The sequence below is a fragment of the Plectropomus leopardus genome, chromosome 16, assembly GCF_008729295.1.
Source record: "Plectropomus leopardus isolate mb chromosome 16, YSFRI_Pleo_2.0, whole genome shotgun sequence".
NCBI classification, from domain to species: Eukaryota; Metazoa; Chordata; class Actinopteri; order Perciformes; family Serranidae; genus Plectropomus; species Plectropomus leopardus.
Window position 1 is genome coordinate 25,052,660 of NC_056478.1, and position 25,897 is coordinate 25,078,556.

At 38.3% G+C, this 25,897-nt stretch overlaps 4 protein-coding genes across 7 annotated transcripts in view; all 4 read right to left on the minus strand.

Moving 5' to 3' along the window:
* col12a1b (collagen, type XII, alpha 1b) overlaps positions 1-3,203 on the minus strand; it is a 145,334-nt gene extending 142,131 nt beyond the window's left edge. For 2 of the 3 annotated variants that reach the window (XM_042503436.1, XM_042503434.1), the window contains exons 1-2: positions 2,944-3,202; positions 2,047-2,159 (exon numbers count right to left, since the gene is read on the minus strand). In XM_042503436.1, coding sequence (XP_042359370.1) covers positions 2,047-2,128 — 82 coding nt within the window. In that variant the 5' untranslated portion in view covers positions 2,129-2,159; positions 2,944-3,202. Of the gene's footprint in view, positions 1-2,046; positions 2,160-2,943 lie in introns of all 3 variants that reach the window. The other variant, XM_042503437.1, reaches the window with a different exon arrangement.
* A 3,010-nt stretch (positions 3,204-6,213) lies between these two features.
* On the minus strand, positions 6,214-13,574 carry LOC121955635 (cytochrome c oxidase subunit 7A2, mitochondrial). The gene is made up of 4 exons (XM_042503673.1): positions 13,466-13,574; positions 13,030-13,119; positions 8,716-8,800; positions 6,214-6,479 (listed from the first exon to the last, which is right to left on the minus strand). Exons 1-4 carry the CDS (start codon positions 13,481-13,483, stop codon positions 6,421-6,423), a joined length of 252 nt encoding a protein of 83 aa, XP_042359607.1. The 5' UTR covers positions 13,484-13,574; the 3' UTR covers positions 6,214-6,420.
* Positions 13,575-14,681: 1,107 nt separating this feature from the next.
* LOC121955505 (cell cycle control protein 50A-like) lies at positions 14,682-22,504 on the minus strand. The gene is made up of 7 exons (XM_042503499.1): positions 21,991-22,504; positions 20,785-20,904; positions 20,575-20,682; positions 19,350-19,437; positions 19,115-19,258; positions 18,128-18,334; positions 14,682-17,210 (listed from the first exon to the last, which is right to left on the minus strand). Exons 1-7 carry the CDS (start codon positions 22,231-22,233, stop codon positions 17,017-17,019), a joined length of 1,104 nt encoding a protein of 367 aa, XP_042359433.1. The 5' UTR covers positions 22,234-22,504; the 3' UTR covers positions 14,682-17,016.
* A 587-nt stretch (positions 22,505-23,091) lies between these two features.
* The window catches only part of LOC121955269 (filamin-A-interacting protein 1), a 48,393-nt gene continuing 45,587 nt past the window's right edge, over positions 23,092-25,897 (minus strand). For both annotated transcript variants that reach the window (XM_042503133.1, XM_042503132.1), the window contains one exon: positions 23,092-25,007. In XM_042503133.1, coding sequence (XP_042359067.1) covers positions 24,970-25,007 — 38 coding nt within the window. In that variant the 3' untranslated portion in view covers positions 23,092-24,969. The remainder of the gene's footprint in view (positions 25,008-25,897) is intronic.

The following is a 25,897-nucleotide window of genomic DNA, read 5'->3' on the forward strand; positions in this document are numbered from 1 at the left end:
AGATGAACATCTTAAGACCATTTTGTTGTTGGTACTGATACTACCGATGCTATACCAACACTCAAAACTTACGTTGTATTAATATTTAAGCTATCAATCCAGAGTTTGCCACCCCTGGGCTGGCTATTTTCTCATTTTCTCCCTAAATACTTACTTCCTAAGTGTTCACTTGCCTAAACTGAAACCTAACCTTTTCACATAACAAACAGGTGGAAACAGTGAGTCTTATTCTTAAACTTTTCATGCTGGAGGAAAATTAATCTAATGGTAATCTGAGCTGCAGAGTTTGTGCTCATTTTATGAAACTCTGCAGCTGCGCACGTCCTCCTGAAATAAACACGCGATGTAAAAGTAAAGAAAGAAAGTAAACATAAACTGAAAATAAAGTATACAAGATATTATCTAGCTAAAGTTTGAGGATTATGGTATCTAAGACTTTTTTACGAGACCGCCAACCAGTTTATCTGTTAGTGTGGGAGTGAAGAATATCATTGTAAAATATTGTCGTAAAGCCAAGACTCAGGGTCAGCTGACCTGGTCGAGGCTTGACTGGAAGGGTGACAGGACGTCAAAAATGGAGGAACCACCAACCTGGTGAGTCAATTCAAGGGCCGTGGGCTGCTGCTTCTGTTTCCAAATGGCCAAAAACTAGCCCTAAAAGTTCCAGCTCTTAAACCAGCTGGACGCACACATTTGTACAAACACAGACACCATCCACATTCACAATTGGAGTTTTTCTTTGAAGGACTCTGCTCTAAACGGCTTATTTTGTAACTTTTTAACCTCAAATGTGCAATTTAGAGCAGAGGCCTTCTCTTCAGGGTGTTTGAGCCTTAAACTCTGGCCCCAACACGTCAAACTATTCCACACTGTAGAATATATACGACCCCGTTACGATGCTGTGACTGCTGGAGAGGCTGCGAGGGCTCCCACTGGGACATTTAAAAAAGGGGTCACAGGAGGTCAGAAACTTTCCTGGAAGGAGAGAAAAGAAAGATTCTCCTCCTCCTGGTGATTTGATTTTTTTTTTTTTTTTTTTTAACATTTTTTGTTTTTTGACTGCACTTTATATTTTTTTATTCTGAGATAAAATCCAGAGGCACGGAGGAGCAGATTTTCTCCTCTCCTAACCTCTAAAACCTCTGGAAAATAATGTGAAACTCATATTTTGTCTTTCCGTTCCATCAGGAGAAAGGACGTCGGGAGGAAACTTGGCCACGTGCCATTCTTTTTTTCTTTTTTGAAACTGGAGAATCGAAGGCTACAGTAATAGTAGATTTAAAGCAAGGGCCCCTCCTGGTGTAAAAAAGATCAAACTACATCGGCCTGAAGTTGGAAAGATGCCCCTCTTAACCCAAAGACAGACATGTATGTCAGCTATACAGCCTCACACAGGACGCAGCAGAGGTTAAAATGCATACTTGTTCTGGTCTCTTTGTCTTTAGGATAGATTTTTCAATACATTCCTGTCTTTCAACACTGATAGATGTAAACTGATTACATAAAAGAAGCACCAGTTGGCCTTTTTTTTGTTAAGGGTTTTAACGAAAGTTTTCTAACAACAAAACTATAATTTTTCTGCACAGCTGTTGCCTAATCACCAACTGGAGGCCATATTTTGTTGTATGTTTAAGTCTCAGCTAACATCACTGCTCTAAGCAAGTTAAACTCATGGCTAAAAACCACTTCCCAAGTGCTACTAGTTTGGACAAAAAAAGGAAAAGCTTCTTTTCGTAAATTCAAACCAGATATTTGAAGCTGAGACTGATTTTCTATTCAAGAGGAAATCTTGCAAATTCCTGATAGAAACTGGAATTATTGGAGTCGGGGGGGAATCATCAATCAAAGGTTAAACCGAGGCTGAAAGGCAAAATCAGTTCAAACAAATCAAATCACAAACACACATTTTCTTTTTCTCTGTGTGATTTTTTTTTATTCAGACTAAATATGCAGTTGTGCACATTGCAGGCAGAGAAAAGGCAGAGGTGAGAGGAGTTGAAGTCAGATGTGTTGGATCATAGAGAAGAGGAGGAGGAGCAGCTTTACCTTGATCCTGGGCCTGAGAGGAGGACAGCAGCAGTGCCAGGAGGGCAGCCGCCACCAGAGACAGCCTGCTCTTCATCTTCATCTCCTCTGGGCTCAGCAGCACATGAATGAAGCTGCGAGAGGAGCAAAGGAGGCGGTTAGATCTTTCTAAGTCAGCCCCGCAGCAGCCTCAGGGCTTCACAAGACCTTTCAGCAACCCGAATGTGAACTTCAAGCCTTCACCACTTGCCTCATGTAATTTCTATAGCAATTAAATCAACGTCAAGTATCAAATGGTTGCGTAAAATCCTCTAAAAATTGCAGCTGTCATGGCAAGAATATTTAACAAACTTATATTTCCACGACCCTCGCGCTCCTGAAAACTGCTCCCCAGACAACCAAAATATTAGATTACAGACTTTATACGTTTGAATGAATAAACAATTTAATAGTTTTAAATAACAAATAATGCCGATTTAATATCATGGAAAACATGTAAAGCGCAAAAAAGCAAACCTGTCTCCTCTTTCTCTGTGTGTTGGATTTCGCCTTTCCCGTCTTAGTGCATCTTAAATTGTGGTGCAATTACAGTACCAAGCGTCTAATTTAGTATCTGATATCTCTGCTGAGTAGATCTACCCACTCAAATGGAGAGAATGTCTTGCCACCGTTCAGAATAGCCGAGCGCCAAATCCTGGCGCCGTGCGCAATTACGCACCGCATTACTAAGAAATAGTCCATGCGTCTCTTGAAATATCCTGATTGAAAATGAATGGTAACCGAAATATTAGAGATAATAAAATCTGGAAGTAACACGGTATTTAAAACTGCAGGAAAGTATTTTATCTACATGACATAAAATCACCTGGAACTAAAATAATTCACCTGAAAAAAAATAAAAAATCATGCAGGACTGACCTATAAAGGGGGCTGTCGAATTTCTTTGGTGTGGTTCAAGAAATTAAAAATTCTAATTAAAAAAAAGGTTTAAGTCTCAGTTGTAGACCCCAACCTGAGAAAGGGGAGAGTGAGGTGGTCCGGTGTTGAAGTCAGAGAGCTCAGCGGGTTTTTTGGTTCCCAGACGCGTCGGCGAGCCTCTTTCCAAGTGGGAAGACTCTCCACACAATCTGCTACTTAACAGGGGGGCTGCTCCCAGCTCTGCCTGCCCCGCCGCGAGCTCTTACGACATGCAGCCGGGCCAAAAAATGATGTGTAACCTCGAAAAGTTCTTGGAGACACACACGCAAGGGCGAACACACACACTCGGAAACTTTTACATAGTTTTCTACATTCCTTTCCGGTGATGGAGGGCTTCTGTGCGTCTCGGCCACAAGGAGACAGCAGTGCAGATATGCTTTTCGGGAAGAGGGGGGATCAGCGGAGGGAAACTGACGGAGGCTTTTACCCCCTTTTTCATTTCATGAATCAATGGGAAAATATTACACAGTCTGGTAAACTAAAGTCCAAGTGAGTCTTTCCTTTTTTTTAATGAATCATTCCGGTTTTCAGGGGCGGAACAGAAGTTTCTGGGGTCCTCAGGAGGATTTGATAAACAGCTGCACAATCTACGATTTATAGTACGTTTCTCAAAGAAAATAATGCTGTCAAGACAGTGAACACACAAAAAGTAAAGGATATTCTGCCATAGTACCCCAAATCCATTATTACACCATTTCCCAAATTTGTCCAAGGTCATAGTCCAACTTAGTTCCCCCAAATTTGATGTGGGGCTTCCAGTACTAACAAATAGGAAACCCACTTATTTTTAGTGGCCCCAAATCCCCAAATGTGTGAAAGTCGCACGGAAATGCATCGGTTACAATACAAAAACATAGTAGTTCCTCCAAACCCCAAATTTTGGCAGAGAACCTAAAAATTGTCAGTTTTTATAACCAAAGTTTGTTAAAATGCATTATAATCACCAAATTCAGTCTAGTATCCCCAAATTCTGTTTGTACTCACAATTCAACATTTTCTGACACTGCCCCAAAAATTTGTTGTGTTAATCCTAAAACTGGTAATACCGCCTCCAAAGTCCCAAACATGGTACCGCAGTCACAGAAATTCCAAGATTTGGCGCATTCTGTTAGCGATACTCACTTAGCATTTAGAGGGCATCGGGGAGGGCGGGTGCTGATCCCAGCTGACGATGGGTGAGAGACGGGGTACACCGTGGAAAGATCACCTGTGAATCACATGGCTGACACGTAAAAATAGACAACCATTCACACCATCAGACAATTTAAAGTAACCAATTAACATAACCTGCAGTTTTTGCAGCATTTTGACAAAAGGGTAGCCGGTGGTTAGCATTGTCGCCGCACAGCAAGAACGCCTGTGTGGGAAACTGGTTCCAGTAGACAGTAGAAAAATATGTTAGTTGTCATCATCTAAGATTTGCTAAAATGCATCAAATACCAAAAATTGTCCACCCAAAATGTCATCATTGGAAAATTGTTATAGTTCCCCCAAAATTGTTAAATAAAACCTCAAAAACCTGGAAGGTCTTGTAGCACCCTCATAATGTAAACATTTTTAAACATAGCAATATGCCAAATTTGGGTGAGTTTATTTCGACAAAATCTAGAATCTGTGTAAAGTAGGTTATTACTGACTCCACATTAGTAATTGGTATAATCTTAAAACTAGCTGTAGCTGTATCACAATATTTGGAAAAGTGCCTAAAAAATTAGCTATTTATTTTTAGAAAATGCCAAAATTCAGTGCAGCTTTCTGGAAGTCTGTTAGTCATAATACAAAATTTAGTGCCCCCTAATCTGCAAATGTGGTCTTGAGTGCTAAATGTAGTCGCTGAACTCCAACGTGACAAATTCATAAGCAGCACCAAAGAAATCCACTGTTCGTGATCAATTTTGTGAAAGCATTCCCCCAAATGTTCAGAATGTTTTAACTTATAACACCACTGTTTGGCTCAAAGCCATAAAGTTTTAACATTTAAACTGTGACAAAGGCGCCCCCTTGTGGCCGAGAGGCCCTGTGAAGTCTGTGTTGGGCATCAATCAAACGTTACATAAATCCTCACGTTAAATAAGTTTGTTAGTTGGCAGGTACTGAGGACAGTCTCATACTGGTATTCAGCGTGTTAGCTTATGCAGCAGATTCCTGAAATGCTTTTAAGAGTTGTTTTGTTTTTTTTATGTGTGAGTAGATTGAAGAGCTGCAGCTCATCTGGTGACTCTCAAGTGTTAAATGATGTGTGGTGGGTGTGGACTGATAGCAGAACAGGCCCGGGGCTGTCTCCTTCTTCACTCCAAGTTAAATTAAAACAGACAACAGGAGAGAATCCACCCAAGACACAAACTATAGATTAACATGAGGTATTAGCCAAATGAAGCATTTATATTCTGTATGGTTTTTTGGCAGAAGCAGCAAAGTTCAGAACAGGATGATGATGAACATATGGGCAGGTTTATTTGTTCAAAAGCACTGATCCCTGAACACTAATTATGGACATTTGTTTCTTGGAGTGCCAGAGTCTTGGCTTATTTCTTCGTAAACATTGCCCTCTAGTGACAGAAACTGAAACACAATACAGGGAGGGTTGCAGGGTTGATTTTTGGAAAAGTGCAGTTTTCCGCTTTGTTACAAAAATTATAAAGCATTTATTTTATTTTAAATTGCACTCGTGGTTTGGCATTAAGTGGGTACTGTGTAACAAAACTGAAAACTGATTTTGGGACACAAGTCCACCTGTTTCTAAAGGTGTACGTGGCGCATGTTTATTTGTGACGTACAGATTGTATTGTGTGGTTGAGTATGTTTTGTATGGTTGTTTTGTAATTGTAGTGGCATCTCTATAATACAAAATCCCTTATAACTTTAAGGGACGAACGCAACAACATTGCTGTTTGATGCTCATTATGTTCATATTTCTGTCTTTAATCTATTTGCTTTACAGTTTTCATTGAAAACATTTTATACTAAAGAAAAAGACCCAATAAAGTCATGTTCTGGATGAATGAGCATAACAGCTACATTTTTTTTCAAATACAGTCCAGTTTTTTGCTTTAAAATTGTGAAAATCAAAGTTTTTTGGTGTTCAGACCACAGAAATACATTCTGTGGTTTGACTCTTTTCCACATTAACGTGTAGTATATATACACTACAAACAATATTTATATCCCGCTATGTAAAGAGACAAAGTGATAAGAAAAAGACCCACTGTGTTTTGGTCATGAGAGGCATTTTTTTATTGATCCTCAGGTTACCACAGAGAGTGCAAGAAATAAATATTGATCCCATGAACATGAAACAATATCCCATCATGACAGAAAATACACAGCCCGGCACAGACGGAGTATTATCATATTTTTGTACAATATAGAGCGGCTGGCCGATTTGTAAAATGAAAGTAAACAGCTGTAGAGATGGAGTTAGTCTTTCTTCTGAGGGAACGCTGCCACCACCAGTTCATACACAACATATCCGGCTCCTGCAAGGAAAACCAGTCCAGTTAGTGGGATTTGATTGTCAACAAGTAGTTTAAAAAGGTGTTTTTATTTATTACTTACCACATCTTTAGAACAGTTTATCTACATGTTTATTAGTTTCAGATAAGCAACTGAGAGCATTTTCTTTTCCTTTTTTCCCCCATAAGTTTACACAGCAAACCAAGTCCCGAAATATATTTTCATTGAAAGTTTTTATATTATTTTGGGCCCAGTGCATAAATCAAATACCTTTTGGGGCTTTTTGGTCACATGGAGCAGAAAGTTTATGGACAAACTGTGCTGAGCACACTTTACCCCATTGTGGAGATTTTTAATGAAAATGTTCATACCAACAGACAGACCTAATATAGTTGCTAACTTTCCAAAACCTTAAAATCAACCTCAAAATGATCGACTTTTTCTGACCATCTTAATGATTAGAATAGACATTCTTACTTTAGGTTTAAAAGTATATTGTATAGGACTTTTTTTTTCTCCAGATTATTTATTTCATTACTGACACGCACTGCAAAAAAAATACTGAAAATATGATCAGGACCCTTTAATTGTGAGCAATTCCAATTGTGAACTTTGGTCAATTGATTTCACCGCCATAATCTTGTCAATGTGGAAACAGACAGATAAGTAAATAATATTTTAACATGAGCTAGAACTGAATTTAAACTGCAGCACATATACACCAATTCTGTTCCAGTTTTTGAGGGCATATTTTCAAATATCAAAGTAACATCACCCAGTAACCTGTTTTAAACTTTTAAAGACACTGAAACAATATTTTCAAACTTCTCATTCAATGCCCTTGTGTTTATGTTCACTTATCTTGTTATTACCGAAAAAATATGCAAAAAAAAATCACCAAAAAATTATTCAAATCGCTCACTAGGAACTAATACACATACATTTACACACTCAGAAGTGATTGGGGTAAAAATGAGGTATTTCAGAACTCCTCTCATTGGATCAAAATATGTTCAGACACAACTTTGTGCTGGAGGGATTGTAAACACGTCGGAGAGCTCAAACACATTTTTTTTGGACTGTCCAAAGTTGAAGTCATACTAGAGAGGGATTCATACAAAAATACTGGCCATTTTGAATACTGACATACCATCAGACCCATTGTGTTTTATTTTGGGAACAATCCCAAGTGGAATTATGAGAAAGAAGAAAAGAAGAGAAAGGTGTAAAGGTATAACAATTTCTTTTGATGTATTTTAATTTCTATGTTATCATGCAATAACATTTTTCTAAGACTCTTATGTAACTGTAAAACTCTACATTTCTAATAAAGTGTGATTATGCTCCAATTTCTTCATTCTCCCGCCTCTAAATCTCCAAAACTCTGCTCTGTAACATGTTGTATCCACTCAAAAGTTAAAGGACTTAATTTAAATCCCTAAAACAACTAAACCCTGCCCACGTGACTACATCAAATTATGTCACATTATCAAACACAAAGAGGCCAACTCCCTTTAAACTGACTATGACTTTAATTTGCTGATGAGGTCCATCTATTAGTATTTAAACAGAACTGCACACAAACTAGTTTATGTGGAAAATGCATAATATTACAGCAACCCATGTCAGAAAACCTGCATCAAACTCTCACCTGCACACTAAAACACACTTCCCTGCAGTGCTTATCTAAACACAGGCCATGAGCTGTTAAGTGCAGTTTTTCCAGTGCAATTTTTAGTAACACCGCCTGAACAGTGCTAAAGTTTAGTTTCAGGATGTTAAAATGACCTATGACCTTTTGGATAGAAAATGTCATTACTTTATCATTTTATCCTAATAAACATTTGTGTGAAATTTTGTAATAATTAGTGTATAAATTCCTGAGTTATGGCCAAAACCCTGTTTTGTGAGGTCACAGTGACATCTGACCACCAAAATCTTATCAGTTCATGCTTCAGTCCAAGTATGTGAGCATTTGCCAAATTTGAGGAAATTCCATCAAGGCGTTCTTGAGATAACAAGTTCATGAGAATGGAAAGGACAGACAGAGGGACAAGCCACAAACGTAATGCCTCCGGCTGCTGCTGTCACCGGCGTGGAGACACAAAAACGCAAAGTCACCCTCTTTTAAACTTTTCTTTTACCTGCGGTGTTGAGGTTTCCAGCTAATGAGCTCAACTTTTAGAGGAATTATGTGTTAAAAATTCTGCAGAAAAAGATGCTGCCGAAATATTTAAGCAGAGAAGAAATGTCTCTCACCCAGGATGGTGAGGGCCATTGTTGTTCTGTACAGCAGAGCGTCGCCGCTGCCTCCTTTCAAATGAATCGGCATCCCGTTATCCTCCTGCAGATGAAAAATGTGACATAAAACTTAGCAGAGACATGCCATTTAATAAACACTAAGGTGTAATAATAATAATAATAACAAAGTTAATGTGTATAGCACTTATTAAAACCAGCGTTACAAAGTGTGTCACACATAAAATCACCATCAAACACACACAGGAGAATTAAAAAAAAACAAAAATGAAGCACAACAAAATATAGCTGCATTTAAAATCAAACAGAGCAGTTCAAGGCTTAATGTTGGGAGTCATTATGGTCTAACTCAGTGAATACACTGTACACTAAGAGACACTAAGGATGAAAATAGACCTTAAATAATGTAAGAGAAATTATAGGAATGCCTTTCAATAAAAATAAGCCTTCAGGAGTCATTTTGAATAATTTGTCTGCAAAACAGGGTGAATTCGACCTAATTTATAAATGTTTTAACAAAGATACCCTTTAGCTCTAAACAGTGTGTGTGAACAGACTGAAAATTCCCCACAATACATAAAAGAGCAACAGTTCAGGTGACATCAGCACAGGATGTTTGAACCACGTTGTTTATTATATAAAATGATGCCACTCGTTAGAAATATCAGAGGTCTGTGGGGAAAGTGAGCGTCACCTTAGAGCAAAGCGGACGTCAGATTTTAAAATACTTACAAAGACTTATGGTCTCTCTTCAGCATGTATGCTTTTTTTGTGAATGTATCATTTAAGAGTTTGAATAAGCGGCTCAAGTGGTCACCTCTCCAGTTTTTAAATGTGGATTTGTTTCTCACCAATCTGCTAACAAATTTAAGTATGGCTTTGAAAGATTGGCTATTTATTCTAACTGTAGTAGAACAAAGATTTAATGACACAACATCTGTAAAACATTGCTTAACAAGTGCAACACTGCTTTAAAAAGTAACTAAACCCCCCACGTCCGATCCACAGCAGCTACCTGCCCCCAGTGCACACACAGAGGAGTCAGCTGGTGAAGGGGCAGTGATGAGGCGGCGACAGGGGGCTCGGCTGATCAAAGCAAGCTCCTGGTTTCAACCCTCAGAGGGCGGTCACTATGCATATTTATAACACAAATACACAATATAACACATACATTTAAATAATTAAAAGAAAAAAAACAGTTGGACCTGAATCAATCAACAACACTACTAAATACCCATGTTTTTTTTAACTGAAAAAAGTGGTTTGGGGGTCATATTAATATATTTTAAAGCAAAAATCCGGAATTGAAATGTTATTTTGGCAATAAAATTAAATAAAAATGCATTTATTTGTGATACTAGTTAACCTATATAAGACCTGCTGTGATAAGTACAAGTCTGAGTAACAACTGTGTGTTTATCCTACTTATGACTTTTAACAGCAGCAGTGTTAATGTTAAAAATTCAAAATGAAATGAAAAGTCTGTGCAGTTTCTAGCTTGCAACAGTTCATCATGCAAGCTGGCTTCAATCAAAGCTCATAAAAAGCAGTGGTCACCACAAGCATCGGAGAACAAACCAGCCATAAAACTAGTTTGTTTAGTCTGCAAGACACTTTGGAAGCTGGTTTGATCATCTTTATGTTATTTATTTTAACACACGCAGTGATGACATTTGGCTGCCTGAGCTGTTAAAGCAGCATCTGAAACCTTGAAGTCTGCCTAAACACCAGTTTCTATGATATTTAAGTGAAAACTAATACTGATGAGCTGAATAAATACTGCATTTAGGCACTAATTCACTGCAGGTCAATCATACAGTATAACATGCAGAATTAGTACTCCACTCAGTTAGATTGCTGCTACTTATCTTTGGAGCTAACAGTAACTGAGGTTTCAGGGCTTCATGAGAAGAAACTCTGCTAAAGAAATAAAAATATGCACCATTCAGTCTGTAATTCATACTGTCATTATACTTTCTCCCAGCAGCTTCAAACCACTTCCTGTTTGGAGAACTGGGGCACAATGGAGTCATCAATGATCAGACATACACGAAACTGTTGTCGGGTCATTATTCTTGCAGTCTGACTCGTGTTTTTAAGGTTTGAAACGTGCATAAAGTACTTTACTACCAAAGAAAGAGGAAGTATGCTACGTAATAGCAAGCATTTAATAAGTTTTTGCTTATTTTTTAATTCACTGTGTTTTTGAAGAGCTTTCAAGACAACTTTGAAGTCCTTGAGTTGGATTTCCGGGGGCTAAAAGCAGCAACATTTCTCATAACTCTTACATTCATGAGGCTTTACCATTCTGTGGCAGCAGTGCGAGTTTTTGAAGTCTGATCCTAAAAAATGTGGGCTAATATTTATTTGGTGGATCTCAAACTGTGTGGAAAAGTCTGTTTTTTATCCTGTTTGGATCATATTTTCGTGTTTGCAGTTTTGCAGGCAGAAAGTCGATGGTGCTGCTCAACCCTTATTAGTGGCTGCAGCACTTTTTATGACTTTGTGAATTTGTCACACAGTGTTCCCTACAGTCAGACCAGAATGACACTGAAATGTTTGTCTTTCCCGTCTTATTATGTGAATGTGCATTAACATCTTTTACTAGCCTGTGGCAGGCCTGCCATCAGCAGTTACAGTCAGTGGAAATTTTGAAATTTAAACATTGTTTACATCCTGGACAAACATACTATCTCATTCAGGGCAGACAGTAGAAAACTGTGAGATCACAAAAGCACCCTTGAAGAGCAGGATGAAAAAGTCCTTCATCACTAAAGCCATTACACACCTGGATCTTGGAAATGATCCATTATGAAGCTTCATTTTTCACTGTGGACATCTGATGTTGGTTTTTAGGAACAGTTTTAGTTTCAGTGTTTTTTAATATATGCATTTATGTATGTCACTGTTGCTTACGGCTGACTCAGTGTGATTGTTTTATTCTGTTTTGTTTTACCTGGCTGCAAAAACAAATTTCCCTTAGGGGACAATAAAGTTAAAAGTCGAAGTCCTGCTGCTGGAGAACACAGCAAACACGTTCATGTGAGTGAACCACAGAGCAACATGGATTATATGGCAAAAACCATTATCATTACATTAAGAAGGGTATAACCCAAGCCTGATATAGCATATCATAATATGGAAAATGTATGCAAGGTCACATATACAATTATCAAAAACATGAGACCAAACAGTAAATGAGTGTAAAATACTTCACTTGCTCATTTGGCTCACCTTACCAAGAGTATTTTATTTTGACACAACTTCATATCATCACAATAAAACTCAAGAAATTACCCCTAACACTGAATTAGTGCCCAGGGCTTGGGCTGTAAATAGGGCTAGAAAGTTCATAGAGATGCAAATGCCTCAGTCACTGATAATGACACAGCTGTTTTGCATACTAACAACACAGGTGATGGAGGATCACACATATCACGCTGTTTTTGTGGCACTTAAAGACTTTTAGTGATTAGTAATGACTGTGACCACTTCTTTTTATTGACATTTCTACATTTTAATTACTTTTTTCAATGGTTGACCGAGCTCACTGCTTTTCTTGACACTTTCAGATGACCTTCATTGATGCTTTAACGGTTGATTGGGATTGCTTTCAGTTCGGCTGTGTGCTGCTATGTTGCTCTATGCGCCTGTTTATTGTATTTTTATATTGTTTTGTACCACCAACTGCAGATCAAATTGCTCTTTTAGGAACAATATAAGCTCTGCACTAAACTTATAACTAGCACTGTATCAGTTGTGATTACAAATGGTGTAACTACAAAATGCATTGTTTTTCATTCAACATAAAGAATCCAGGAAATTTGGCAGTTTGTGAATTATCTTGCACTACTAGGCCTTAGGACCACATATTTAATATCAAATTGTCTCTCCAATCTTTGGCAGTGGTGGAAGAAGTATTCAGATCCTTTACTTGAGTAAACCTGCCAATACTACACGGTGAAAATACCCCGCTTCAAGTAGAAGTAATGCATTAAAAACCTTACTCAAGTAAAAGTATACAATCATTATCAGCAGAATTTACTTAAACTATTAAAAGTAAGTACAGAATAAGCGCAGTAAAATGTTCCCTCTCAGCGTTTAACTGTTACATATGTTGTTTTGGATTATTTTAGTGCTGCACTGGTGTGTGTTTAGCATTTCACTGCTGCTGCTGTTTACTGTTTAGCTAATTTAAACTCCTGTAACTTACACTCCACCACTGCTCTTAGATCAAGTCAGGGAGACGTTACCTGGTAAAGAGCGTCTAATAACGCTGTTAATGTGTATTTAAGCAGTTTTCTGTCGCTTTACCTGAAACAGCTTTTGTTTCTGCGGGACTTTGTTGTCCAGCTGCCGCCGGACAGAGCTGGAGATGGTCCGCCGCGCCACCTGCTGGAGCGCCTGAAAACCACAAAAACCCGCAAAGTCAGCACACACAGGAGGACGTGGACTAAACACACCGAACACGCTAATGACAAGTTCAGTGTTTGGACATATTTATATAAAATATAGCTGCTAAAGGCGAGAAAATGCTCGTACAGCTGACACTGAGGCTAAGCTAATGCTAACTCTTCCGGCTGCATCTTAACGCCAACGCTATCCGACTTTGACCCCTAGCTAACAGTTTGTAGCTTTATCTAACCGCGCCCTGCCTTTGGTCACTCATATCCAGATTGTATATCTGTACAATTAGTTCAAGACTATTTCTACAAAGCAAACACAAACTTTAAGGAGAAATTATACTCACAAATATGTGTCTGTTCATCTTTACTTTCGCCTCTGTCACTCACAAGGACACCAGAATACTCCACTTCCGCTTTCAGCTTCTTACTCTTCTTTGCTGATATTAACGGCAGCCTGTACTCCTCCCGCGCGCTCTGCTGCCCCCCAAAGTCTTTTAAACAAACTACACCCTCATTTTCTCCAGGATACGTGGATTTAAATGTAATTTTCTCGGATAATACCGGTGGTTTAAAATAAGTAATTTACTCAGGTACTGTAGTTAACTGCAGTTTTAAGGCACTTAAGGATTCGTCTTTTGCTACTTTATGGTCTTAATCCAGCACACCTCGAAGGCTAACAATGTACTTTTTACTTCACTATAATTATTTTTAAACCTTTAGTTACTTTTTAGATTTAGATTTTCAAAACTTACTAAAACCAACTAATACATTATGATATATATAATTATAGATCTACTTACCATACAGTATATAAGTAATTAGAGTGAGCTTCACCATTGCCAGCTACAGTATAATATTAAAGTTATACCTGTTATGAATTCATAGTGCCAAGAAGAATTAAGGTCATTTTGGAAAAATTAATTTAAAAAAAACTTAGATTTTGAGAAAAATATATATTATGAGAATAAAATCATAATTTAATGAGAATAGAATCATACCATTTTCCAATAAAAAATAAATAAATAAATTCACACGATTAAAAGTTGCAGATTAGAGTTGATAAACCAGCTGACATTTATTCCCATACATTTATGAAATTAATCACATAATATTAAAACTTTTAAAAAATAGCATGACTTTATTTTTTTAATATTATGATTTTTTTTCTTAAAATAGTATGACTTCATTCTCATAATATTGTGATTTTATTTTTTTCTGACTTTATCTTTAAAATATATTCTTTCTTCTTCAGTGTAGCACTAATACTCCATCACACATATAACTTCCCCCACCTAAATTCATAAGAAATTATACGCGGTTTCTGAAATGTATTAGGTCATTTGTACGCATCTTTTGAATTTTTTTTCACTTTATTTTTTCTTATAAGTTATTTCAGTTTACAGTAGCTATTCTTCAAATTTGAGCCTTTTTTTGTGCTGCTGTGTTGTGTGAATTCCCCCCTGAGGATCTATAAAGTTATTTTGAGGAAAAATATAATAATATCCTAAACATCAGGCTGATGAAGCAAAGCAGGGAACAATCACACAAGTCAGTCAGAGATACTGTTTCAACGTAAAAGACACATTTATTCATTTAAAGCAACAATACCACACAAATGAAGTATCAAAAGAAATGTGAATCTAGCACTTGTCATGATTGCAAATAACAATTTATCTTGACAAAATGTAATAAAAAAAAAGACATTTTTACTCGGCACAATTCAACATGCAGCATGTATTTTATTAATGGATTATCTCAGCTGCTAACGAGCTGAAAATGGAAGGATTAAGGTTTAAAACTACTTGTGTGCATTACTGTCAGCAGTGTAAGTGTTGAGTGACAATCACATTAACATTTAATCACGTGTACTGAATCATACTGCGTTACTGTTCATGCTATGTTGATAATCTACTATTGTTGCTTGTAAACGACAATGAATGAAGCCACAACACCGTGTCAGTGTATATTTGTACGGAATCGAGTTTCACACTCACAACTTACAGCCCCTCAAACTATGACAGCCACCTTTAAACCCAGTTTAGACTCAAAACCCCTGAGGTCTGGCGTGCAAATACTGGCTTTTCTTTACAATGCAAACATTTCTTAAACTCTAAAATAAATACAAAAAAAGGTTAACTGTACAGCTCCCACACTTTAAACACTTTGCGTTCCCTTTGAGGTGGAACTTGCTTGGTGCGTTTTTTACGACTCAGCAAAAGCATGATTTTGGCTTGAAGGTGGGCTTATGTAACATACGAGACGAGGCACAAAGACGAGCCGCTCGAGCAGCTCCATAATCACATTTACATCGCAGCTACCCAGCATGCAACTCAGGACTCAGAGCAACACTCCAGCTCACCTTAACTGCAACAGTTCAGAGCTTAGAGGTCCTACGAGGAGTGTGGAGAGTTAGCCAAACTTTCCAGACTCTTTCCCGGGCAGATTTTCTTTTTTTAAATTAAGATTTGAGGATTCTGGTCAGGCTTTGATTTGATGTAACGGAGCAATAAGACTGTCCCCTAAACTGAACAACATTCCTCCCCGAAAGTGCTGTAGCTAGAATTATTTAAATATCAATTACAACTCCATTATATTTTCTATTAAAGTGAAGCCATTCCTTTTTTGTGGACCCAAAAATAGCAAGTGAAGAGTTTAATTATAGATTAATCTGAAGCGTATTCTCTTGATTAATAGTTCGGTCCATAATGTCAGAAAATAGTCAAATTGTCCTTCACAATTTCCCAGAGCCAAAGGTGTTGTCTCAAAATTGTTTGTATGGTCTGAACAACAATCTAAATCCAAATGTATTAAATGTTATATTGTACAAGACAAAAAAAAAAACAGCAAATGTTCCCATTTTTACCTCCATCTTTTACAGTGTAGTGGCCAAATACCCTTTCAATGTACATATATTAATGCATTAAAGGGATAGTTTCTATTTTTTGAATTGGGGTTGTATGGGGTACATATTTATAGATATTACATGCAGTTGAACTTGTTTTAGCTACCTTAAAAAAGTCACACCCATAAAAAAAATAAAATCAAATGAAATTAAATTAACTTCAGTGTAAGTGTACCCTATATGTAGAGCATGTTTACTGCTTCACCATGATGTCAGACATTGATTTCCAACATTAATTTGAAGCTGTTTCATCGCTGTCTTCAATGCCAGACTCCACTGAGAAAAAAATAGAATTAAACATCGCTGAACACAGGAGCTGCTGATGTACCGCGGCCTTAATCAGTCAGTTTATTTGTGTTATTGTATGACTCCGGCATTTAAACGGCTCAGTTTGGATTCGCTTAAGTCACACAGCAAGACGAACTAACTAACCGATCGAGGCGGCATTTGACCAGCAACTCCTGAGTTCAGTGAGGTAAAATGACTGTTTTTCTCAATGGAGTCTGGTGGCTTTGACAGGAGCACAGATGGCTGAAGCGATACTACCCCTTACTATCCCTTAAATATGTAATTTTCTTTGTAACTGTTGAATGTAGACTCCTCATTGGGCTGTTAAAACCACCAGATTTACAAAAACAATACAGAGGACATGGCTTCTGGTTCCCAGCAAAGTGCTGCAGTATTTTACCACAGTTTTTGTCTAATTATCAAACTTACTCTACTAAATATACTTACTTTTTCAGACCTGATCAGGAACACTAAGTGCATTTTTTGTTCAAAAGGCAGTCGATCATGTGATACATCCGTCTTACACATGGTTGCTCAGGTTACCAGGAAGGAAAATCTGTCAGAAACTGCACATTTTTTGGCTACTTTCCATTTACTTTGGCAAATAATCAACCACAGTCAAAACCTGTTTAACTCTAAAACCCAAACCCTGACAGATGATCACTGTGCACTGCGGCAGAGGTGAGCTGGAGGGCAGCCGCTGCTTCAGTTAGAAATGTCGGCGCTGTTGTTGCGGTTGCCACATTTGTGGTGGATGATGAGCAGGACGACACCCAGGAAGAAGCAGACCGAGCCCACGGTGATGTAAGCGATGCCCAGGAACGGGTTCTTGCCCCCCATCCAGGAGATGGTGCTCAGGATCATCCGCTTCCTGCCCTCGAAGCTGCGGACAGGGTAATCTGGGTTGAACTGGTTAAAGGCGGGAACAGCAAACACAACGGTGAACAGTAAACTGACCTCAGGGAACCACAAACACACAACTCTGACCTGGAAACAGTTTGTTGACACCAACCTGCTCATCACTCCTTTGAATGTTTTTCTAGAGTTTTTGCAACGCATTCATCTTAATCTTATCATTTCTGATTACTTCACTTGACAGATGGAGGTTATCGTGTCAGTGCAGTGTAGAAAACAGTCAGATGACTCAACTTCCATAACAGTACACTGTTGGGCTGCTAATAACACAAAAAAGAAGATCGTGTTAAAATGCAAACTGAATACAGAGAAATGTCCGTGTTTTAGTGCATAGTTAGTCTGTGTTGGATTTAATAAGCTTCTGCTTTTGCTCCCAAAGTTTGCTACCAACTTTCCGGCAGAGACATGGCGATGTCAGGCCACATAGCTGGGGGCTTTCATTGCCGCTAATTCTCTGATCTCAGTTTGGTTTTTCACGACCTTGAAGCTTAACCGTCAACGCTATGAAATGGGGTCTAGATGGGCGTCTTTGCCCGGGCCGCCCCAGAGTTTAGGGGCTGGTGATTCAAGGTTCTAGCTACCTACGTAAACATGAACTTGAATTTGCTGCAGCTGTGAGCTTTAAGCTCCAGTTAGAAGAAAGCTAAACTAGTAGCAACATTTTCTCTCCATCTCTTAAACACTTCACTGATATTGACACATTTTGGTGGTTTCCTGTCAGACTCCATTTTTGATAAGTCGATCCTCCTTTTTTGGGTTGCTTTGCAGTGTAGGCGGTTGTAAAGGTTGCCAATGTTGTAATAGAAACTCTGCAGGATTCTCCACCACTGAGTCAGCCTACCCCGGAACAGTTTGCTGCAGTGTGCGCAGTTTCGTGTTGTGAGTTTCACATAAAGGATACTGTAGACGACCTCCAGAGTGTAGTTTCCTCGGGGCAGAGTCGGAACCATGTTGCTTTTCTTGTTGATGATGCGGTAGAGTTTGCGGAAGGTCGGCAGGGCGGCGGTTCTCATCCACACGATAAAGTCTTCGTTGATAAAGCCGTTGTTATCTGGATTCGTGTCCAACTCGTATACGGGCCTGCGCCAGTTCACTGGCTTGGTTGTTCCTGAAATTAAAAAAGAGGAAAAAGCAGTGATGAAGTTTCCATGATCTAACTGATAAGAGATTGACTCCAGAATGTTTGTTTGTGTATCAAAATATCGCCAATCTGTGGTGCATCTCGCATTGTTGTGTGTCAGAACATTATGTCGGTAATCATGTGGAACAACATCGAAATGCATCTTTGTTTTCTTATTTTGGCCACATCCAACCTAAAATAGATTTTATTTCAATCACTGTTTTTCAATACGCTCTCCAAGAGGAAAGAAAATTGAAATTACAAGCTTTATGTTTAGGTATTGATGGGATTAGGCTCACAAAATTCTGAAGATATTCAAAGTGGAAATTATCTTCATGAATTAACAGCACTTCATGGAAAATATCAGGAAAGTAACTGAAATATTAGGGTTTTTTGCTCAGGTGGTATTTGCCATGTCATAAGCTGACATAAATGTAAACTCTTCTAAACAAAACAACGAAACAATTAAAAAAAAAAAAAAAAAAAAAGTTCACTGTTACAGAGGTACAATTTTTATATTGAACATTCTTCTTCCCCCCAAAAAATCCTCAAACTTAACATACCTTGAAATATTTCCACAAATTTTATGGGAATTTCCCTAACCCTACCTCCCTAATCCTTAAGAGGCATCTTGAAGCTGTTGGAAGAAAATCACTCCTTCATCTCCAAAATATTGGTAAGGGATGACACTGACTGGCTGAAATGCAACTCTAGCTGAAAGACTGGTAACCCCTAATTCCAGTAAAGAAAAAAAGCTTCTGGTGATACCTTGAAAAACAGCTGTGAGGTTCGCGTTGGCTCCAGGGTTCCCGAACTTCACATGCTTGTCGGTCCACCAGGCGATGCCCGTCGTATTCAGAGGAATCGGAATCTTTGTGCCGTTGGGGTCGTTGTAAAACAGCTCCAACGTGTCTGCCATCAAAGGAAAGATGGTCTGTTAATTAAATACTTTAAATTATACTGATGCTTTGTGTCTGGTCAACAGAGCAGGAAACTGGCTCACCATTAAACATGCTGTTGGCGATGGCCCCACACGGTGCTATTGGCTTGTTTTCATGATAAGCGTATGGCTCACACTCCTTACTGGGTTTCTGTGAATGATGAGGGTGAGAGGAAGACTGAGGATGAATGGCACCACATGCTGGCTGCATTTAAAACTGCAAATGACATGTTTCTGTACAAAAATGTATAAAGACAGGTCAAACTTATCAGCCTAAATTACAGCAAAAAAAGTAATTGAGCTACAGTAAATTTGTCCCAAATAAGCAATGTTGAACTGACGCATAAAGACCACAGAGTGTTGAGTTACTCACCGTGACAGGTGGGCAACAAAGTGCCAAAAGACATAGTCTCAGTCAAACGTTTGGACACACTTTCCCATTTACTTAATAAAAGAGTGTGTCTAAACTTTTGTCTGGTACTGTAGTACAAAAATAAATCTTTTTTTAAGGACAGTTTTTGGGGCTTTCTTGCCTTTTACGCGATAGAACAGTTCAAGAGTGAAAGGGGGGGGGGGTTTTAAGGCGGCAAAGGGCCGCTCCCCCCCAGCAGCTGCTGAGGCAGCCTTTGAACATGGGATGCCTCCTCTACCAGGTGAGCTACTGGGCGCCCCGAAAAAAAAAGTCAGATTTTACACTGCTCAGAGTGCTTATGACAGAACATGGTAACTTTCCAATAGAGTAAAGAGGAAAATTAACCCATGTGGATACCCAAACAAATTACAGTATTTTTTACTTACAGTTTCTCTTTGGTTTGTGTTTAGTCCTGAAAAATTCTGGCTGCTTGTTGAAAACTTCAGACAAATGAGACATTTATGGAACAAAGATGTGGTCTGATGCACGGATAAAGACTGCCAGTGTAGCACAAGTGAAAGCAGTAAATGCATTTGATAATTTAATAATGCATCAAATTCACTCTCACTGCATTAAAGGGTGAGTGCTTCCTAACAGCACTGAGCGAATGTTTCCTGTCATACTTAGTCTCACCAACAGTATAAAGTTGCCAATTTGGGGCCTTTGAATAAAGAATACCAGCAGGCTTGGTCTGAAACAATGCTCTGTGAGCAATGCAGCTTAACTAACAAATTGTCTCAGGATTTTTGGCTTCTAAATTTATAATCTTGTATTTTGTGCAGTTGCCAGGTGCAGCTTTAACAGCATAATAATGCTGTTTCAACGGCCCTCTGTGACCTCCGTCATGTGATCTACGAGAGCTGAAGTAAGTCATACCATGAGGGATCCAAGGTCTCCATTCAGCTGGCTGTCATCTCTCGACTTGACGTAGCGACGGTGATTTTGGTAGAAGTTGGAGAGGCCGTAGTACATGTACACGTTGCTCTGTTGATTAATATAAAAGTGTTAAAGACAAAAGTTCAAAAGTGGCTGTGTAAATATTGATAGTCAGTATGGTATGACATATTTAACAACTTTTTTTCTCACCTCGTACGGCTGATCCAGGTAGAAAGGGATTGAGCAGGTGCAAGGCCTGGTGCTGTTCCAGCTGAAGTTCTGGGAGCAGTTGAAGCAGGGACTGGACATGTCAACTCCTGTGTAATCAACCTGTAAACAAACAAGAAAACTGTATCTCTACGGCACTTTTCAAAACAGTAGCTACAGTGTGCTTTCAACTAGAGCGAAAAGACAATATAAAGCAGACGACAACAGGGAAACACACAATCAAGAAAAAACAAGTTAAGCACATATTAAGGTGGTTTTTCATGTAATCTATCAGTCAATCAAAATAAAGGTCACAGGTGACTAACTGTCTGACACAATGATAAATTACATTATTATGTGCTTGTGATGTAAGGGCAGATCATCAATAAGAACACAGTAAGTATTGTTGCAATATAAATTGACAATAATGTTACGTCTGTTGTGTTGTTGTTAACAGTGCTGGATATTCTTAAATCCCCATGAAATGTTATTTCCTGTAAAATGCCAAATTCCATTTAAAAGTCATCCATTTTAATGTTTCCTCTGACATCAGATACATAGTCATAAAATATGTATTTCAACGTTTATGAAAGCTTAACATGATTTATGCATTTGCAACGCATTTGGGGGGAAAATGGTTAACTGACAAACAATATTACTAGATAGGTTGTTGATCGTTTTTTTCTTTATTTGAAAAGTCAAAGAATATAACGCTTTTTACCAAAGATACAAGATACACTATAACAGAAGATACTTTTTCCATTCTTTATTTACACAACAGAGTGTATCAAAAAATCCTGTACAATTTCATGCAAACAAACAAAACAATAACAAAAAGCCAGGGGGATATTACATTAAACAAAATACTATAAGACATACAAATGTCGAGTTTCCTGATTCCCTCTCATCACAAAACGCACAGTGAGGTGTTGATTTTATTGTTAATACGAGAGCTGATTTTCTGACACACACCTCTGCCGAATAAACCGGCGGTACATACATTTTAATTTAAAAAAATCTAATTACGTTATAGAGCACGTGTAAATTTGCTGCTTCGCGGAGTCAGGATAAATTACACATTTTCTGCATTGACTTTGGCATGAGTGGTCCGAGTATCGAGCCAGCTCCACAGGGAAAATGACCATTTTATTGTGTCAAATAACCAGTGTTAAATCGTTCATGTAGGTGTGCCATATAACGTGACGTTACCTCAAACTCCTTGATGTTGTTGGACGTTACATACAGGCCGATCCCGATGGGGATGAAGATGAGTCCGATGATGAAGAAGGCAGGTAGCACGGTGCCCGCGGTGAGGATGGGCTGCCAAGCAGGCAGTCTCTGCTGTTTGAACGCAGTGTTCTCGGGCTTTTTGCTCCGCAGAGACCCTCCACCAGGCCCGGACACTGTGATATGTCCATCTTCATCTTTGGCATTGTAACTAGACGCCATCATGATTTCTGCTCGAAATTACGAAGTTGTAGCTAACGTTAGCCAGCTAACGCCGTTAGCCGCTCGCTGTCACTAACTTGTAAACACAACCGATTTAAAGCCTAACAGGCGCGCTGACATATAACTACTAGTGACTTGAATTGCTAAATACTGTTGTCATTTTTTGAGAGGGTTTTAATTGGTGATTTAATCCATTATTTGAATCGCCAAACAGCTAGCTACAAAGCTAGCAACGGCAGCTGCCTCCCCAGGAAGTTTACAAACAAGGAAATGAACGCAACACGCGGTGACGTCACTATTATTTATGTTTTGATGCTGCCTTCAGGTGCTATCAGAGATATCGGAAATCAGGAACACAACCACATAATTAATAAAATAACGCGTGTGATATTAAGTGGACACGTACATTGTTGCGGCAACTGAAAATACCAATTACGTGTAACTGTTCGGTATTCAACCAAATGTTTATATTTTCATATATAGCCTTGAAATGTAGAAATTCCGCCATCAGCTATAAGCTATGCCTCATGCATTGATGTACAGGCTGTTTCCTCCTTTTGACTAGGGTACTTTTCCACAGGACCAGATTTTCCTAATATTTCCATGTTAAGAGTTTTCAGTATTTCTATATTTTCAATTAGTATTTGACTTTTTTTAAATCTCGGAATTCTGATAACAGAACAGCTTATGGCACAAACAAACAAACATGGTAGGCGTTCAACTGAAATAAGGAGAAAACACTGCCAAAAAATTTTATTCAACACAAAACACTAGAAATTAATAGAAGAATCTGCTAAGTATCTAGTCTACTGTGTGTGAGCAGGATGAAAAAAACGGTTCACAAAAACTGCTAAAGTAGTCTTTAATGCTTCAGCGTTTATTGTAATATTTATTTATTTATTTTTTCAGACAAATCCATTGCTGTAGTTCAAAGTGCATATATGGTGCATTATCATAGGTCTTGCTAAAGTGTTCCAACCGTCAGAAATATCATAATGTATAATGTAGACATGTATAAATGGGGGGGGGGGGCGCTTTTCTAAATAAAATATTGCTTAAAACTCAAAATCCCCAAGTGCTGTGTTTGTTTTGATTAACACAAATAATGTAGTTTTAATTTTTTTCAAATACACTTCAAAGCAACATGCCATTCCACTACTTTCCTTACAATCAAATACTTCAGCAACTTTCCAAAGCAAATTTTAAATCCAGCATACATTGCCACTGTCCAACAAACTGTCTGTACAAGACCAAATGATCAAATTCACATAAAACACAGGCACCCTTTGACTAAAAAAAACAAAACAAAACAAAACATTAGGAGACCTCAAAAACTGAGTCAAAAGTCTATTGTTTCATTTGTAGTAGTACAGCATATTTTTAAATCTCCATGAACTGTCATGTAAATCAGCATCCCACCAAACCCCACTGAAATATGGTCTATTTAAGAATTTTCTCTGATATCAGACACTGTCAGTTAGGTTGGTAAATCTCTAAGCAACCATATATATTTTACTGAATTTTACACAGAGCGTATGGAAAACATTTTCATGTGTGAATTCATCAGATTTCCTTCAGTGTGACTTTTATAAACAGAGTTTTCACATCATGATTCATTTGGAGTACTGCAAATTTTTACTCTTTCATCGGTCTCTTATCTGACTGATCCTGGGGCTGTTCCTGGTATAAAAAGAGAGGGGAGAGTGCTACAGGCTCCTCCACTGCCCCAGCTCTCCATCCAAGCCTTAGACCCCGACTCCAAGCTCATCATTCAGTAAAATGTTATCTGTCTTGATAGTATTCACTGCAGATGGCAATCTCTGTGTTTGCTGGTTCAATTGTACATTAAGTAGATCAACGTGATTTGTAAAAAGAAACAGGGGAAAGTTTTGGGGGAAAAGTAATGTAGGCATAAAGAAGTGGGCAGTGTAAACATAGCCTGGACTGTCTAGACCAGGTGTAGGCAACCTGTGGCTCTGGAGCCACATGCGGCTCTTCAGCCCCTCTCTAGTGGCTTCCAGTGGCTTTGACACACACAAAAAAAGAAATCATGGACATTAATTTTTTTCACATTTTAATTTTTTTTTTTCTGTTCTAGGTCTAAATAAATACTTACATTTTCCACTTTTAGAAAAAAAACACTGAATAATTCAATTAAACTGAAGTAAAATTTGTGTCTTACGTCTATGGCCTGGCACCTTTTCTTCTAAATTTTGACTGTGGCTTGTCTTGCTAGGCTGGTTATTTACTACAAATCCAAAAGTCTCAGAGGAAAAAAGAAAGTTTAACAGCGTGTTAAAAGATTTGTTTGCTTTAACTGCCACCTCTAGCAAGTTAAAGTCCGAAATAATCACAAATAGCCCACTGTAGAGTAGCCACATTGTTGTAAAACATATAAATAAATACTTATTTAGACAAATAAGACTTATTTATACTTAATAAGCCATTTTACGTTAACTATAAGGCTCAAATATGTTTTGCGGCCCCAGGCATGTTTTTAAAATTAGTTTTGGTCAAAAATGGCTTTTTTGATTGAAACGGTTGCTGACCCCTGGTCTAGACAAACTGAATTCAACATTTCAGATTCTGACTGTACACCAAACTGCATAAAGCACATAGAGAGTATTCTGTATGAAAGCACTTGATTCATTCATTTCAAACTGCACTTTTTTGCATCTTTTTTGCATGTTTTGTCCAGGAGATGTTTGTCTTGGCGCTTCAACAATCACAGATCTCAGATCAGCGTCGGCTGTTTGCGAAGGCGTCCATCACCGTTCCTGTGGTGGAAAATTACAACACGTGTTTCCCCAAAAGCCAAATTATGGTCTAATTTTGGCTCAACAATCACATTATTCTCTAACATTCAGAGCTTAGCCAACGGGCTGTTATTTTCTTTTCACTTTTCTTGTTTTGCTTATTTTTAGGATTTTTTTGGTACATTTTACTAAATTCCTAGTATTTTTGGGCCATGTGCTGTTAAGTCGCTCATATCCATCTCCCCATATTTTTGCAGGAATCAAACCAATTTGCCTTTAGGTATCAAGGATTAACTTGTTGGAGTGATTTGAAGATGTCGCCTCAGGCTCTAGGAAATTGTGACACTGCTTTCTGACAATTTATACTAAATATTGATGTTTCAGTAGCCCTAAAGCTGCCAACAAAGTTATATGCTGAGTTTAAAGTCCTTATCCTACACCTTGTTTCCAGTTTTCTCAGAGGAAGAGGGCCGTGGCATGACTGCCGACAAGAAGATCATGCTCAAATGTGATTTTAATAATCCTGCGCAGCCTCTGTAGTTTCTCCCAGGAAGAGCATTTGATCCAGTTAAACCTCTCTGCAGCAGCCTCGGGGGAGTCACAGCCAACATGCTGCAGCTCAAACAAAAACACTCGGCTTAATGTGAATCAGTGTTTTATACTCTCCTCATGTTTGCCCTCCTGTTTTCCAGATGCTTCTTCCAGACTCTATTACATCTCTCACAGCATTGTTTAATATCCCTCTCTCATGCCCTTGTTTCCTGACATCAGCAGTCTCTTTTTCTCTCGGCTCTTTAAGGCAGGGGAATTTGTTGAGATAATTCTCTCTTGGTCTTCTTTTAGAAAACATGATAACCTGCAGATAACTGTGGTTTATTGATTTGTTTTTAGTCAGAGATGCAGTGAGATGA

Excerpts from the sequence above, each read along its gene's own strand:
- LOC121955635 (XM_042503673.1), bottom strand. Across the intron at positions 8,801-13,029 it reads AGAAACAAAAGCTGTTTCAG|GAGGATAACGGGATGCCGAT; the intron begins GTAAAGCGACAG and ends TTTCATCTGCAG. Across the intron at positions 6,480-8,715 it reads AATGGCCCTCACCATCCTGG|GAGCCGGATATGTTGTGTAT; the intron begins GTGAGAGACATT and ends TTTTCCTTGCAG.
- LOC121955505 (XM_042503499.1), bottom strand. The coding sequence starts at position 22,233 with ATGATGGCGTCTAGTTACAATGCCAAAGATGAAGATGGACATATCACA. Across the intron at positions 20,905-21,990 it reads ACAACATCAAGGAGTTTGAG|GTTGATTACACAGGAGTTGA; the intron begins GTAACGTCACGT and ends GTTTGTTTACAG. Across the intron at positions 20,683-20,784 it reads ACCTGGATCAGCCGTACGAG|AGCAACGTGTACATGTACTA; the intron begins GTGAGAAAAAAA and ends ATTAATCAACAG.